At 47.8% G+C, this 16,150-nt stretch overlaps 1 protein-coding gene across 2 annotated transcripts in view; it reads left to right on the forward strand.

Annotated features, from left to right (window-relative positions):
- The window catches only part of polrmt (polymerase (RNA) mitochondrial (DNA directed)), an 84,853-nt gene that overhangs the window by 53,283 nt on the left and 15,420 nt on the right, over nt 1-16,150 (forward strand). For both annotated transcript variants that reach the window (XM_042056483.1, XM_042056484.1), the window contains exons 13-16: nt 1,256-1,378; nt 2,320-2,499; nt 4,806-4,892; nt 7,122-7,235. In XM_042056483.1, coding sequence (XP_041912417.1) covers nt 1,256-1,378; nt 2,320-2,499; nt 4,806-4,892; nt 7,122-7,235 — 504 coding nt within the window. The remainder of the gene's footprint in view (nt 1-1,255; nt 1,379-2,319; nt 2,500-4,805; nt 4,893-7,121; nt 7,236-16,150) is intronic.

The raw sequence follows: 16,150 nt of genomic DNA on the forward strand, positions 1-16,150 counted from the left end.
ATTGATTCGGCTGCCATATTGGATTTAATCAAAAACACGTACAAGTTTTCGCAGGTCACAAATTTCATCTGTTCTTCACCAAAATTGGCAGAGACCATCTTCAGACCATGCCTGATGAGTGCATTGCTTTCTGGAACAATTGACAGAAGCATTGACCTGTACCAGCCAATCGAAATTTGCGGCGAAGCCACCAAACAGGAAGTGATTTCATATCTCAGCAACGCTTTCATGTATCATAACCAAATTTTGTACATGTACCTCAGACCCCATCGGGAGGACGCTCAAGAAATTTGGTGACATTTGACCTCTAGGGGGCACCGTAATTGACAAAAATGCATTTTGGCCAGTAGTTCCTGATGCGCATTATTTTGCAATGGAAGTCAATGGCAGCCCATAGAACCATCTGGTAAAAAGTTATAAAATTTTGCACACTAATTGGGGACAGTCCAATAATTCATTTCACCAAGTTTCATGCCGGCACCTCAAGCGCTCTAGCGCCACCAACAGGCCAAAGTTGGACTTGTGTTCACGGACGTAACTTTTGACCTGTTGACCCGAATGGCAAAATGAGGTATCATTGGAATCCTTGGGCCAAGCTGAGTTCAACACACCCTATGACGTCAATTCTTGACCTCTATGTTTAAATCACAGCAAGTGTGATCATATCTCAGTCAATCTTTTATTTTTGATGTGAAACTGATGACAGCAAGTTCTATCTAGTTCATTCTAATGTGTGCGTGCAAGGGTGGGACGGGGTGGGATGGGCAGGGGCGGTTGCGGCGGTGGGCTGGCTGGGTGAGGGGGCGGCGACACTCAGCTCTGGTTCAGCCCCAAAAAATCAGTTATGTTTTGATGTGAAACTTGACCTTGTAACTCAGCCAATCTTGGGTTGTATGGCATGGAACTTGCTGTGACTGCTTAAGGCTATATGTCTGATGCAACGGCATTGACTTACATGGTTAATCTGGCCTGCTGAACTGCCTGCTTGGCCCCCTCATTGCTGCTTGCAGCTATATTATTACAAGGGCCATTGTCCCCGGAGCGACTAGGGGTTAAGTGTCTTGCTCAAGGGCACAATGGTGGGAGGTGGGAATTGAACCCACAACTTTTCTGGCTACTACAGTACATGCTAGCCTAACTCCTTAACCACTATGCTGCCACCACCCCTTGTAGAATGTTGAAATGTAGAATGTAGTAAAAAAAAAAAGAAAAATGTGTTTTTGCTGATTTGCCCCTGTGTCTGTTTGCCTCCCAGGACGGCTCCTGTAATGGGCTCCAGCACTATGCAGCCCTGGGCCGCGACGTGATCGGTGCCACGTCCGTCAACCTCATGCCCTGTGACGAGCCCCAGGACGTCTACAGCGGAGTGGCCCAGCAGGTCAGTAAGCCCACACTGGCACCAGGGGGCGCCAGCTGGCAGCGGTGCTCCAACTGCCCAACCCCTTTCACTCGCTTGCTCTCTCTCTCCCTCTCTCGCACCTCTCTCTCTCTCTACCACTCTCTCTCTCTCTGTTATTCTCTCTCTATCCCTCTCTTTCTCTCTATCACTCTCTCTTTCTCTCTATCTCTCTCTCTCTCTCTCTATCACTCTCTCTCTCTCTATCACTCTCTCTTTCTCTCTATCTCTCTCTGATCCTCACTCCCATTCCTCCCACCCAACCCTGCCCTCTTCCTCTTGCACCCCACCCTTGCTGTTGGTGGCAGAGGCTTCAATGGGTTTCTTCTCCAGAGAGCTCTGGCATCCTTGCAGCTTCAGTATGAGTGGCCGGTCCAGACCAGAGTTCCCGGACTCCTGCTTGCAGGAGATGAAGAGTCTGGATCTTGGAGTAATGGCCAGCCTATTGACTTCCTGGGGTTTAGGAATGCTAATGGCTGAATCAAACCTTTAGTCTGCACCTGGTGTAGAAGATGCTTTTCCAAAGGCTGTAATGAGCTGTGTGATGCAAGTTGTTCTTGCGTCACTAATCCTTAGCTCATGTAGCTCAAAAAACATAGTAAAGCAACTTCAAATTGATATTGTGTAATTATGTATTGGCCAAACACAACGCAACCAGTTCATATGAATTATTGTACTTTACCATATCATCATTTTATTGCTTTTGACATCAGTTTTAGTAGGTTTGTTGTTATTTGCTTTATCAGGCATTGTTTATATTTTTATATTAAAGTATACTATTCTAATGTCATATTAAATGAAAGTCTGCTTGAATGTTTTGAATGTAGTGATTTGTGATATGAGTGTATACCATGCCCTGTCTCCACACCGTGTTCCTGTTCAGCTGAGGTTGATATTGTCTTTGCTCTCTGCTGCTCTCCCAGGTGGAGGAGTTCCGTGCGCAGGACGCAGAGAAGGGCATTAGGATCGCCCAGGTGCTGGAGGGCTTCATCAACCGCAAGGTGGTCAAGCAGACGGTGATGACCGTGGTGTACGGGGTCACACGCTACGGGGGTCGCCTGCAGATTGAGAAGAGGCTGAAGGAGATTGATGATTTCCCCAAGGTAAAGCCTCGCTACCATTACACACACACACACACACACAGTCTCTCTGTCTGTTCTACTCAACACAATCATACACATGCACATACACACACCCACGCTCAATATGCTCCACACACACACACACACACACACACACACACACACACACACACACACACACACACACAGTCTCTCTGTCTGTTCTACTCCACACAATCACACACATACACCCACACTCAATATGCTCCACACACACACACACAAACGCACACACACACTCAACTCCACATCCATATCTGGTCCTGCATGTTATATCAACGACACTACTATAGATCCATGTAGCATCTAACCTTCACTGACCTTTGTGGTGTGTATGTTTGTTTGTTTGAGTTTTGATGCCCAGAGAAAAGAGAATGCACTGGAGGCTTTCTCAGCCTACCCGTCTATAAATTCACAGCCTCATGCAATCTGTCTGCAACCTCAGTGGTAAGGCTTGCTTTGGGTTTGTGAGTTCGCTCATAACCCTTGTGTCAGTACCCAATGGACAGATGTGATAAATAATGTGGTAATATTGAGTTATCAACCAACCCCCCTCTTAAAAGATAGAAAATGATAGATAGGGGTCATTCCGTGTCAAATCAGACAAAATCCAGGAAAAAGGTTGCTGCACCGTCTCAGATTTTGTTTAAAATTTGTCTACCTAATATTTAGGTCCCAAAACTAAGACCTATAAAATATTTTTGTTAAATTCCAATGTTTTCATACATTTTTTCACCCATTTGTATATTTTTTATAATCTCAGAAAATACCTTATCTTGAAATCCATGTTTAAAGAGTATGAGCATTAATATCTTGAAAAGAATTATTCCAAGCCTGCCCAAACTTTGTAGGGTGGAAGACAGACATGTTCTTGGTAAGATTGGACCGTTAAAAGTTTGTACTGCATGCCCATTAAATTTATATGGAAAAAAGTGCAGAATGTAGTAAACTCATTTTTGTATCCACATGGCACCAATTTTGTATTTTGTCTGCAAATACAATCATTTATTATTATATATTATTAAATGCACATGAAGATATTAACAAGGTGTGATTGCATTTTTTGGTAATGTTCATAGAACATGTGGGGTAATCAATGTGGGAATAACTCAGTTTATAGTCTTAGTTATAGGCTGCCTATGAATAATTATTTTCATTGATTACCCAAACATTGCTTACCAGACAATGTGATTTTCAGGCTGTAAAACTGAAGTACTGAAGTATTTCAAGGGCTGAAAATAATATGAAGATATAGGATTTGAACAGAAATATTTTACAGGCCTTGGTTTTGAGACCCAACAAGATCTGACACAGTGCAGCAACAACCATCTCTGATTTGACACAGAATGACCCATAGGATAAAGTTGATTTTGTTATCGATATATGGGCTTATTTGTTGCTTTGTAAATATACTCAGGCCTCCATCCAAAATCTACTTGAAGTCATGGACAGTATGTTGCCATTTGTGTTCAGCTTCAGTTGCATGACCTGTGGGATAATCAATTAATCTTTATTATCCGTAGCATATGAACGCACTATACCCAGAGTCCACCACCTTTTGTGTGGTATATCCTCAGCTTTTCTGCAGTGTCACACTGTGTTGTTGGTTATTTAGCAGTCGTCTGGTCCCGCGAGTGCAGATCCACTCCCCGAAGCACTTAAGAACACACACAGCCATGGAGACACAAGTGATGCTGCTACTACTGCTGAAATCAACTAGGAGGCACCCAGGGTATTGCAGGGAGCCTATCTCAGGCCTTGCATCTGGAAGGGAGGAGGGAGGAGGCAGAACAGGGAAGAGGTTCTTTAGGGTGGTTAGTGTGTGTGTGTGAAGTGTAAGGGGATTGGTGAGTCATGTGTGTGTGTGTGAAGTGTAAGGGCATTGCTAAGTTGTGTGTTGGCGAGTTGTGTGTTGGCCCAGCTCTGGAGAGATGCTGGACAGGCTCAGGCAGGCCAGGGTGGCACTTGGGCAGCTCCTGGCACCTGTTTACCCCAGTGCCACCACCGTCTTCTCTCTCTTGCTCTTTCTCTCTCTTTCTCTCTCCCCTGGAAGACCAGGGACCAGCCTCATGGCACCCCTCACAGAGTGTGCTCAGCAGAGTCCAGTGCCACCAGAGCCCTCCATGGCAACAGAGTTATCTGAAGCAAGGACCTTGGCACCTGACTACTGTGCACTGTGCAGGTGGCCAGATGGAAATGCCCTTCTTCTCTTTGTTGCTCTCTGACTTTGATATTTTGTGTGTGTTGTGTGTGTGTTGTGTGTGTGTGTGTGTGCTTTGTGATTGCAGGAGCACGTATGGGATGCCTCATACTACCTGGTGCATCAGGTGTTCAGCAGTTTGAAGGAAATGTTCACAGGCACTCGGGAGATCCAGGTATGAGCCAACACAAGCACATCCTTCCCATCACATCACCTTTCCCGTTCCCGACATACAGTACCATGTTTATGCATGACGAAATGGAACCCAACCCTCTACATCAGCAGGGCCACTCTACCAACAGTACAGTGAGATACGTATATTTACTTAGACCCTTTACCGCTAGTAATCACTTTCCATCACTGTTCTATTATTTCAAAATGAGAAAGCAGCAATTTCATAACGTCACATATGGCAGTAAGTGAGTGGAAAAAATTGAGTAAATGGAGTAGGGTGCGTGTTCAGTTTGCCATGTGACATATAGAAGAGAAAGTAGAGTATACAAATTATTGTGTGCACAAGTACATGGATAGCCTCTCTCACTGAACTTGAAGAGTTGATATGCTGCATTGCATGGCAGCAGGAGACACCAAGACTAGGATTGGGGCTATTTTATTGGCCGAAGGATGCAAAACAAAAATCGAAATACTTGATAGAAAACACAATTTCATAACTTGATTAGCTGATAGTAGAATAAAGGATATATCCACGGCGTGGTTATATCCCTATCAACCCCATTCTCACTCGTGCCATATTGCTGAAGTAAAAAACAAAACTTAATGCACAATTGTACCTATGTTGTATGTATGTTCTGGCTTAGGGGCACATACATTATAATTCACCTTTCATACCAACCTTCTTGGCACACAGTCCATACCATAACACCCTGTTTTCATTCATCATTCTAGCCACATCACCACACACCCACACCCACACCCACACACCCACACACACACCCACACACACACCCACACACACACACACACACACACACACACAGAGTGAGCCCAGGCTTCCCAGATAAACAGCAAGAGTCTTGGAGGAGAGCCTGGTGTTATTTTTAAACTGCAAAGAGAGGCAATATTAATTCTTCAGGTGTCTTCCCGATATAGCCACCACCCCCGCCCCTCCCATATTAAAGAAGACACACACCTGCGTTTGGCTCATGCATTAAAGCCAGGGAGAGAAAACAGATGTGGGGTGTGTGTGTGGGGCTGGGGGGCAGGGGGGGCGGGTATACAAAAAGATGAACCTGTTGCCACCACACGCACATCCCCAGCAACCACCCACACACTCTCGCCCACTGCTTCCCTCAAGGAGGTGCTCAGACAGCCAGATCTAATAGGAAACACCCCATATATATATATATACACACGCATACATACACACATACACACACACACACACACAAATACATACACATACACACACACACACACACACAGACACACACAAATGCACACACACAGACACACACACACACACACAGACAGACACACACACGGCAGACCCATTGCTGTAAATGGGTCAGATCCTGCTGAGCCCCACAGCCCTGTCTGCTGGCTCTCTGAGGGGGGATGATCAATCCACTCACCCGCTGTACCTGGGAGAAGGAGAGAGGGAAAGAGGAGAGAAGGTGAAAGAGAGAGAGAAAGGAGGGAGAGAGAGAGAGGTGGGGGCCTGTGAAAGAGCGAAGTGGGCCACAGAGATGGAGAGAGAGTGAGTACATGTTCAAGATGGCAGGATGAGGATAGGGATGGGGGGAGTAATAAAGAGATGGAGACATCCAGAGGAGGGGGGGGGGGGGGGCAGGAAGCTGATGTATGAGGTCCGACTCAGGGAAGCACTGAGACATTAGTCTGGTGCTGAAGCCACTTGGGGCCTCAGGGACTCTGTGTGTGTGTGTGTGTGTGTTTGTGTGTGTGTAGTGTGTATGGGGGGGTTGCCTAATCTGTGCCATTGACACTGCAGCAGCGCTAGCAGTCCTGTTGCTGCTGTTCCGCAGGTCCACACACCTTATGCTCGCAGCAACGCTCACACACCTGTTAGGCCACAGACACAGAAATGGAACAGCTCAATTTGGGTCCCTTCATTTCAGCAAGTTGAGCCCTGTCATAAAGCCACTGCTTACTGTGCACCAGAACTTTGCCATAGGATGCTTATGCATGCCCTCTATATCTGCATTATTCAGCAGAATGAGATCATTATTTATGACAAAATGTAAATCTAATAATAATAATAATACATTTTATTTGTAACGCATTTTACATTTTCTAGAAATCTCAAAGTGCTACAGGATGAGATCTAATGCTTGGTGGTATATGATCAGTATATTACATGCATGTTATGGCCACATACATTATACTCATACAATGTTGGTTAATAAATGTTGGTTGCCCCCGGTAGGACTGGCTTACTGAGAGCGCCCGGCTGATCGCCAAGTCCGGCAGCACGGTGGAGTGGGTGACCCCTCTGGGCTTGCCCATCGTGCAGCCGTACCACCGCATAAGGAACCAGATGGTGAGTACTGACCGCAGCGCCACGGCATCACACTGAGTGCCACACCGGCAGAATTAGACCCGAGTCAGACCTGACCAGATTGATAAACGTGTTTTGTGTTCGGTATATGCAGTGAAGGCATTTTTTGTGTTTGTTTATTGAACTGTTCAGCGTTGTTGGGTATTGATAATGTATGTATGTATGTATAAGTCGACACGGACACCACAGCAGCCTCCCTATTAATAGTCTGTGGCTGAACAGTTTTCCAATGAAGGCGTCGGCATGGCGACAGAGCTGTTTGAGGTTTGCGGTTTCCCCTCTGATCCGGAGTCCAGACCACAGCGCTCTCCTGTCGCCGTCAGCGACCACTGAGGAGCCACACAGCGGCGGCTTTGGCTGAAGAAGCCAAAAAGCTGCCGCTGTGCCCTCTGCGTGCCCCCAAACACACACACACACACACACACACACACACACACACACACACACACACACACACACACACACACACACACACGCGCGCGCTCACAATCACACTACCTCCCACACCACTTCCCCTTCCTCTTGACCTAAATTAAAAGAGCCTCCACAGCCTTTTTGTGGAAAGGTCCTCTTTTGCCGACGGGAACATAAGAATGGCACTTGCCAGCTCACTTTCTCTCTTGCTCTCACTGACACACACACACACACACACACACACACACACACACACACACACACACACACGTGCACACACATATCCAAACATACATTTATAGGCATACTGTATGTGCATCCACGCACACACACACACACACACACTGGGCTCATCACCACCCCTCTGCTGCCCTCTCCTCCTCTCGGCGTCTGTCAGAAGGCATTAGGCGGGTGCGGAGAGCACAGCGGTGGTGCTGCGGTGGGCGGCTGGTCGGGAGGCCGAGTGGAGCGAGAGAGCGACGGGGCTGCGGCTCGCGCCACTCCTGCAGAGAGCAGCTGCTAGCACGTCTGTGTCTATACCCCCCCCCCCCCTCCTCCAAACAACACCTCCGCCCCCTCGCTCAGCACCCAGCTCGGTGGAGCTCCACATCCATGGGCGGGAGGGAGGGAGGGAAAGAGAGAGGGAGGGAAAGAGAGAGAAAGGGATACAGAGAGTTTGAAGACAGCAGGAGTTATGCACAGATGCGAGGTGCTGCTGAGTTTTGGAATAGGCAAAACTGGAGTTTGTGTGCCTGTGTGTCTCTGTGTGTGATTAAATGTACTGGTGTGTTGTCAGTGCTGGGTTATCTATGAAGAAGTGTGTATGAGTCCATGTGTATTATTAGAAATTGTGTGTGTGTGTAGGTTATCTGAGTAGAGAAGTCCATGTGTGTGTGTGTGTGTTCATTCATTTGAGTGTGAGCTCATGTGAGAAGTGCTCCTCTCTCTGCCCCTTGTTTGAGCGGGCTTGTAAACAAAGGCCCACATTTCCATTGCAAATCAAACCGCAAGATTTGCTGCACTTGGCTGAGTCCTGCTCTAAGGGGTGTGTGTGTGTGTGTGTGTGTGTGTGTGTGTGCGCGCGCGCTTTCAGTGTGGATAAGCATTAGAGCACACTGTTGTTCATATAAATGAAGGATATGGCAGACAAATGTATTTGATGCCCAGGAGCTGGCTCTGAATGCTAACATAGAACTTGGTGCTATGCCTCACCGGTCCTCCTCTTAGCCTCAGGAAACACACACGTATACCACCCTCTCTTATTTCCCCTCTCTCTCCACTCCTCTCCTTCTCTCTAGTTTCCTTCCCCTCTGTTCCTCTGCTTCCCTCTCTCCTCTCCTTTACTTTTCTCTATCCTCATTCCCTTTCTCTTCTCTTCTCCTCTCTCCCCCTCTCCTCTCCCCCACCCTCCCAGGGTCCAGTGTCGTGCCACAGGCCTTTTCACAGCCCTGTCCCCCTAGGCCCTGTGGGCTGGTCCTTTGTAAGTAATGCTTAATGGCCCCCTAATGGCAGGAGTGACGCTCTGCCCACCTCCTCGCCACGGCTCCCCCAGCCTCACCAGCCGACAGCCGCGCTGCTGACGCAGATGCCGTAGTGGCGGAGTGTGTGTGTGTGTGTGGGGGGGGTGCTGAGCGTCTCTTCTCCTCCGCTTTCCTTTGCTCCGCTCTGCTTCGGTCATGATCATCACGGGGGTGATGGGACGTGACAAGGACACAGAGACAGAGGATCTGAGAGCTGAGGGCTTTTACATCAGAATGTTGCAGGCCAGCACACAGGTGGACTAGCGCACTGCTCCAGTTTGTCTCGGTGTGGCATTTTGTTGTCAAATAGATGCATTTCGGTAATATACTCGGAAGTGATGTTGAAGTTATCCTTACATTTCCACTCGGTTTCCTGACCAGTTAGTACGAACAACAGGTGTGTTAATCACCTCTTCTCATAATTATCTAATTGAAATTGAGGATTAATCAAATCATACAATACTGTTTAAAAACGTTGCATAATATGACTTCAAATACCACACCTCCACAATGCCCGGTTATTGTCTGTTTTGTTATTTTCTTGTGAGAGACGTCTAGAGCCTCCGTCACAAACCTTGGGATCAGCGGGATGCTCTTCAATAAGTCCCGTCATGCAGTCCTGGTCAATTTGGAATTCAATTAAAGGCGGCCATAGGGGGCATCTTCTGGTTTGAGCTGATTATTAAGGAGCCCTCGACACCACCAAGCTTATTATTCCTCCTAATCTCCAGCCGTAATTGTCCTTCCAAGATGCGATAATGAGAAAATACTGCATCCCATTACTGTCTCAATAGGTGAGGCTTTTATGTCAGTGGGGTGTATTGTGAAAAGGAAACTAGGGGAAGACATTGAGTATCTATATATCTCTAAAGTCATGTTCAAGTTGATTATCCATCTGCATTGTCAACATGTACGCTGTGTGCTGTAGCTCTTGCTACATGTGCTTGGTTTTATGTGAAGGGTGGTGTGTTTTATATAAACTGGCCAGTATGTAGGCTGTCTGTTGCAGTGTGGCTGGGTTATCTTCGTCCTGCCCAGTGAATGTTGGGTCATTACTTTTTATTGGACTTTTATGGAATTTCTGATGAAGGCCCTCATAAATCAGAGTGCCACGTCTCCTCATGAATTCTTCACCACTTTAATCGCTTTTAATCATGGCCCCTCTGCCGCCCCACCTCAGCGTCCACCTCAGCCTCTACAGCCGCCATCGCTCCTCACGGCGCTCCCCAAAAGCAGGAGGGCCCTGTGGCGCAACTGGATACAGGGCCTGTACCATATTTGGGTCCAGGTGCCCATGGGGACCCGGGTTCGGGTCTGACCGGGGTCAGTTCCCGATCCCACCCCATCTCTTTCTCCCATTCACTTCCTGTCAGTCTCTCACTATCCTATCAAAATAAAGGCAATAAAAAACAGTCCCAAAAATATACTTAAAAAAAAAAAAAACAAGAGCCACCAGATGGCCATCACCTGGAAAGCAGTCACCAGTGTCCCCGCATCAGCATCTACCGTCTACCGTAATTTCCTGCCTATTAACTGAGGTTTATTAGCCTGACGAGCCAGACCCACATCAAGATGTAGGGTCTGGAAACTCACCATTCGCAGTGCTCAATCCGAAGGGGGGGATAAACGGTTGTCTTTCAAATTCCCTCTGCCCGCAATAGGATAGCGCTACAACTCATAAGTCCCATGCGTTTTCCCACCAGCGGAGCTAGTTGGCTAGTTGATCAAAAAAAAACTTAACTTGTGTCACGCTGTTCGCCAGCAGCAGCATCCATCTTTATGCCATCATTATGTTAAGCCCGCCCACCGACTCTATACACGATGTGATTGGCCTGATCAAAGTTTCATTTTTCCAGCTCGCGAGCCAACAGAGAGTTGCTAGGCTACCCTGGCTGCAAATTACATTTGTTGCCGCTAGGGTGCGTCTAGATTTCTAGGCTAGAGGTTTATACATTCGTTTTGCAAAATTTCTTCAGCTATAAGGTTAATACATGGGGGGAACTATACATGCAAATGCATTTCTTCTCTTTTCATTCTTCACTTTGTTTATGTGTGTACCGTTTGCCAGTTCAGTTTCAAGTATTATGAAAGTGGTCAATGCATGTTTTTTATTAAGCATGCATTTTCCACCAGCTTCAGTTCTAGCTCTGTCATGCAAATGAAGAATGCACAAGCAGACAGGTTAGAGGAAACAGGAGTTGGAGGCCTGCCCTCTGCGGTCGGTGGATTTTGGATGCTTCTGGAGCAAATCACAGGCCTGGTTTTGATGGCCCTTGGCATGTTCCAGCTCCGATAATGAAGAGCAGAGTGCAAACGCTTACTTGGCTGGGAATGGAGCGGAGTGGATCGGTGTATCTCTGAACAGGTTGTTTGTCATCAGATGGGCTATGTTTGCCTTAAGGTGGATGGAAGGGATAGGGCTGTGAGCATTCGCACACACACCTCATCTATCCTCATGCACACAAACACACATACCTACACACATACCTACACCTACACACACACAGACACACACACACACACATATATACACGAACCGTCTCCACTAGTGAGCCAACTTGGCTCATCAGTGTTGCTGTATTCCCTCATCAATTGCTGGCGTTGTCTGAGCCAGGAGTGTGCGCGGCCCCTGGGGTCAAGGGCTGGGGCGTGCCCTGTAAACCACCTCTCCATCTGGAGTGTCAGGGCTCCTCAGCGCCTCCGCTTCTATTTTTAGTCCTCTTCACTTCTCAAGAGGACCTCCCCCTCTGCCAAGCCTTGGGGTGGTGTTGGTAGGGGTTTGACGGCCGCGTGTTTTTGTGTTGTGTGTGTGTGTGTGTGTGATGAGGGAGATTTGTAGGGAGAAGGAGGTTAGAGGAGGGGGCTGTGGTGGTCTCTCTCTCTCTCTCTCTCTCTCTCTCTCTCTCTGTCGTCGCGTCTCCCCTGAAAATGTCAGGGGCGGGCAGATTAATGCGCCAGCCGTCGGGGCCCGTATTAATCAGTGGTCCAGTCCGGTTCCCCCCAGACAGCACGTCCGCACATCACATCGCACCCTCCATCCCCGCCCGCCACCAATCACAATCGGACCATCAGATCCCAGCCCCCGATAGCACCTTTTCATTTCTACGCCCCCACCCCCACCACACTTTGATGTAGTGTTGCCGTCGTGCCAGTGTAATAGCTGGCTCGTTCGCTCCCACCCGTGCTCTATATTTATACCTGCGAGAGGGGGTATAAATAGAGCCTTATTTATTTCTCTGCCGGTGCGTGCGAGACTTGTTTACACGTGAGCCGTGTATCTGAGCGCTGTCTGGGGGGGGCGATGGCAGCGGTGGTTGGGGGGAGTGAGCGCTGTCTGGGGGGGCATTGGCAGCGGTGGTTGGGGGGAGTGAGCGCTGTCTGGGGGGGGCGATGGCAGCGGTGTTTGGGGGAGGGGGGGGGGGGGGTGAGCGGCGGCTGCTGTCTGGCTGAATGACGTCTCTGACACCTCTGACCTGGCAGTATTTGTGGCCGTCCAGATGCTTGATGTCGCTGTTGATTCCAGGAGGGTGTTCAGACGTGCGTTAGTGGGAGAACTAACACTGGTTGGTTGGTCTGTAGCGTCTACATCTTTATGATTACAAGGCCTTAACAGTCTGTTTTCAGATTGATGCCTTTGTGGCAGTTTGTGTGTGTGGGTGAGTGTGTGTGGGCGTGTGCGTGCGTGGATGTGTGTAATTGATTGCGTGCCTGCTTATTTATACTCATGTGTGTATATGTGATTATGTGTGTGTGTGTGTGTGTGTGTGTGATTGTGGATGTGTGCCTGTTTGTACCTGTGCGTGTGTGTGTGTGTCAGTTTCTGCTTGTGCGAGCACAGCTCAAGTGGGGCTGCCAGCACCCGTAGCCTGCACCCTGGCTGATTAGCATAGCATCAGAATGTGGCGAGGCACTCGAGCCGGAGCTGCTTAACAGCAGGCGCTGGAAGCGAGACTGGGATGAGAGGCAGACAGCTGGCCTCTGATGTGTGTGTGTGTGTGTGTGTGGGTGTGTGGGTGTAGGGGTTGTGTGTAGGGGGCGTGTGTGTGTGGGTGTAAGGGTTGTGCGTAGGGGGCGTGTGTGTGTGTGTGTAAGAGAGAGAGAGAGAGAGCAAAAAAGTCCTGTGCATATGCATGAGAGGATGCTCTGCTAAGGCATGATTGATTGTGATTGAAACTGTGAACACAAAGACAAAAATATGATCAGCGTCACTTCCAGCCGTCGCACGAATTCCTAATGTATTTGTCCTGATCGAGTTAGCCTCAAACGAGAGACCTTGCTGTTTTCTCTGAAAAACTCCTCGGCCTCCTGCAAATTCTTCCTTTGACTGAATGTCAGTAATGCTTCAAGGGCCAAGGAGAAAGTACTGTCTGGTGTTAAGTCAAAACGTCACCTTCGCATATCCTCCCACGAGGGGGAAGGTTCCAAAAAAAAAAGGTGCTTCAGAAGACTGAGGCAGCAGGAGTCGCTGAGCGATTTGACAAGACCGAGGTCACCTCCAGCCTTTAATACAATCTGCCTGCCCGCCCTCATCAATTCCCCAAACTTCTCCTCCTCCTTCCAATGGGAAATGGGACACTAATTAGGAAGAGGAGGGACGAATGAGGAAGATGGAGCACTCGTTCGCTGCACGCCTCTCTACTGTAAGCAAACAAAAGGCGCAGGAAGAGAGAGAGAGAGAAGGAGAAGCAGTTTAATCAGTGACTGCGTCTACCCGCTCCCTGGCTGATTGGAAGAGGAAATTGCGCCTGAGACCAGACCCTGGGATGCACATCAATAAGCCTGACTAATGCGATTGTATGGGGCTAATCAGATCGGTGGGTCACTTTTTGTTAGGTTACATTGTTCAGTAAGTGTAGAAGGTGGGTGTATCAGATTCAATCTGAAGCGGGTGTGTGTCAGGGAGAGGATGGGAGGATGCAAAGAGGAAGAGATGAAGAGGGAGGAAGTGCTGGTTGTTTTTGTTTTTCGAGCACGAGAGAAACACTTAAGGTGTCCTTTTTGCAAGGGGAAATCAGAGCTCTCCAGAGAGCAACACCATTGTAAGCCAAAGCCAGTACAGTTGAACTGCCTGCACCCAGTGGACAACAATCCCAGCTGAAACACCTCACCAAGCATTTAATTGTCCCCCCTCCCTCCCTCCCTTCCACACACACACACACACACACACATACACACACACACAAACAGTGATCTCTCTCTGCGACTGGTTTCATTTTCTAGCCTCAGCTGAGGTCAAAACAACACTCTTGCCTTGCCTTGTTCGCTCAGGCCATCTCATTTTTTCATACGAAGAGATTGTGAAATAATAAATGCTGTCGGAGTTTCAAGGACGCCCTGGGGGGAAAAGACGGCGAAAAGGTCAGCGGTGGTATTGTCCCTCCGGGGGGCTCTGAATAATTAGACAGTGTTTTACCTAATCCCCAGAGTCGCAGACAGGAGCAATCAATAACCGAGTGGCAGCTTCGCCAGAGTGGCTGCAGCTTTGAGAGTCTTGTTTCCGAGCAGCACCCAGGCAGTCCCAGAGCTCAGAGCGGGCCTCAGTGCAGCACTGTCGGGGCTGTGTTTGAGTAATGCCTCCATCCGCCCAACTCAAATAGCTGCAAGCTAAGCTTCTGTTTTAGTTGTGAAGATCTTTTACATCATGTCACTAGATGGCATGCACTTTCTTACTGGGGACAAGCTGGCCTGAAATTAATAGTTTCGTTCAAGATTTGTAATAAAGGAGATTGAATTCACAACTGGCTTATATAGCAGCCGATTGATGATGCAGGAGATTTGCCCTCAGATTGCTTAGGATAAGAAAATGGATGGCACAAAATAATTTTGTAAATTGATTACGTTTCGCTTGTTTAACTTTGTTTGATTATCTTTGCTTTTCCTTTATTTCAAATTGCTCTGCCATAAGTCTGTTCTGGTGAATCTAATTGAGCTATCTGCCATTTTGGTTGACCCGGCTCACTTTCCTAAATGTCTGTTCCTTGGGTGGAAATATCCTCCATGGCAGATACAGGCAGGAACTGACCGTTATTATGCTTCTATTTGAGGAACGAGTTGTGTTTTGCAATAAATCATTCTGACCTTCAGGGTGACCCGAGGCAATTGACTGAAAGCCTCTTCATTTTGGAACATGCACACAGAGCTGGATGGATGGATACATCAGCCTGACTGCAGAAGATCTGTGCACGCTTGTTTACCGACAGAATACTGAACAGAATTTGCAGCCCTCTCTTCAAGGTCCTCTGCTGATTCTTATTCCCTGTGGTCAACTCAAATTCAAACTCTCCACTCAAATATAGTTATTGAGCAAACTGACACCCAGTAGTTTAAGCAGAAGGACAGAACCCATGCTGAAGATCTGACTTGGCCCTTTAGTTTGTATGTTTTGCGTTTCGTTGTTTCATGATGATGAGAAGTGCGTCTGTCATGACTCGAGCTGTCAGGAAGATAGAAGGCAGTGGACTGCATACATGTCAAGTAATGTGTTCGCTGACAAGTGCAAGGAAGGGCTGATCCCTATTGTTCAAAGCCACACTTATCGCTGGTTGAGATAACAGCTGTTTGCAATGCATACATTAGGCATCATGCCAGGGTGGCAGGCTCTCCCACTGAAAGATGGCTGTCTTGGTCCCAAGCAGTGCTGCACTGTCCAGCATGAGTGTTTGACTCCATAGTGATAAGATTGTGTCATTACGTAACTGTACATGCAGATGGCATCCATGTTGAAGGTGCTCTAAGCGATGCCCCACGTTTTTTAAGGCTAAAAGTTTTTTTGTCACTTACAGCAAACATTACCTCACCATCCGCTAGCTGCCTGTGTCCTGAATACACTGTAAAACATCTCTTTGGACAGCCCAGGCTCCAAAAATGGCAACAAAAACAACCTGGGCAAACCTAGCCCATAAAAACATAACAAACTGTTCCAGCAAATCACAGACGAGATGCTAGTTTAGGAGAGTTTCAATT

The sequence above is a fragment of the Alosa sapidissima genome, chromosome 12 (genome assembly GCF_018492685.1).
Source record: "Alosa sapidissima isolate fAloSap1 chromosome 12, fAloSap1.pri, whole genome shotgun sequence".
NCBI classification, from domain to species: domain Eukaryota; kingdom Metazoa; phylum Chordata; class Actinopteri; order Clupeiformes; family Clupeidae; genus Alosa; species Alosa sapidissima.